At 26.0% G+C, this 1150-nt stretch overlaps 1 protein-coding gene across 1 annotated transcript; it reads left to right on the top strand.

Annotated features, from left to right (window-relative positions):
- Window positions 1–15: 15 nt before the first annotated feature.
- Window positions 16–558, top strand: LOC115033067 (mitochondrial E3 ubiquitin protein ligase 1-like; the record flags this gene model as incomplete). The annotated part of the gene is given in 2 exon segments (XM_029492240.1): window positions 16–63; window positions 330–558. Coding segments are annotated over 2 exon segments (189 nt in total). The 3' UTR covers window positions 497–558.
- Between the last annotated feature and the right edge of the window lie 592 nt (window positions 559–1150).

Genomic DNA, 1150 nt, shown 5'->3' with positions numbered 1-1150 from the left:
TGTATTATTTTACAGATAATGCTATTGAAGACAATTTGCCAATGCAGCTACTTAATAACAATGGTAATTTATATAAATTGATTATTACAAATAAACTACCCAAAATTTGAAAAAAATGAAAAACACCCAGTATATATAAAATATTTATTTTAGTCAACTGTACAAAATCTATGTTGGCAACCTATGTCATGTACATGATGATATACTTTTAGAAATACATGTTTCTATGAATCAATTCGATATTCAGAGATTCTGAGTGTATTTTAACTTACGAATAAAATGTAATAAGGTTTAAAATGTTTGCTATGTGTGTAATATGTTTATACTAGATGATGATAATGTGAACTCATGTGTTGTTTGTTTGACTGAGCCAAGTACACATGCTTGTGCACCGTGTGGACACCGATGTTTATGTGAAACCTGCAGTACCGGTCCTTTGAATAGATGTCCACTTTGTCAAGGAGAAATTATTTTAATCATGAGGATTTTTAACTAAATAACTTAAGATTTAATGAATTATTATAAATAAATATTATTTATTATATTGTATTAATGTTATTATTAAATTATATTCACATGTATGAATCTATTTTTTTATTATTATTATATTTTACTTCTTGATTCTGAATCAAGTATGGAAATTAAAATGATAAAAATCTAAATTTTGGAAACTTTACGAGGTTATGGTGAATAGGAAAATAATAGAATTCTAACTTAGTAATAATTAATAGGTGGGATAATTATGTTACCTTTAACATAAGATTAATGAGATAGATCAGATACCATATCCTAGTAGTATTGATTGAATAAGAAAAATGTAAGCGTGTTCAGCCTTGAAAATAAGTGCCTTTCAAATCGAATGTCAGAAAATAAAATTGGTGGTCAAAATCTTGAACCTCAAGGTATTAAGTAACAAAATCTTGAACAAAAATGTTGTTTTCCGTTCAATGTTTTTGAGGCTTCCCCTGAAAACTATTTTAACTTTTCTCTTACACTATGATAGCTAGATAGTTTGTTGATATTTCTTTAGAATAGGTTTGTCAAGTGTAGGTAGTTACATTTTTCAAATTAAAAAAAATTAATCAATATTTGGTTTATAATTTACAGTTAAAGAAATGGTCAAATTTATCTAAATTTTTTTTCATCGATG

Source organism: Acyrthosiphon pisum, unplaced genomic scaffold (assembly GCF_005508785.2).
Source record: "Acyrthosiphon pisum isolate AL4f unplaced genomic scaffold, pea_aphid_22Mar2018_4r6ur Scaffold_21071;HRSCAF=22944, whole genome shotgun sequence".
Lineage (NCBI taxonomy): Eukaryota > Metazoa > Arthropoda > Insecta > Hemiptera > Aphididae > Acyrthosiphon > Acyrthosiphon pisum.
This window is presented reverse-complemented; position numbering and strand designations above follow the sequence as displayed.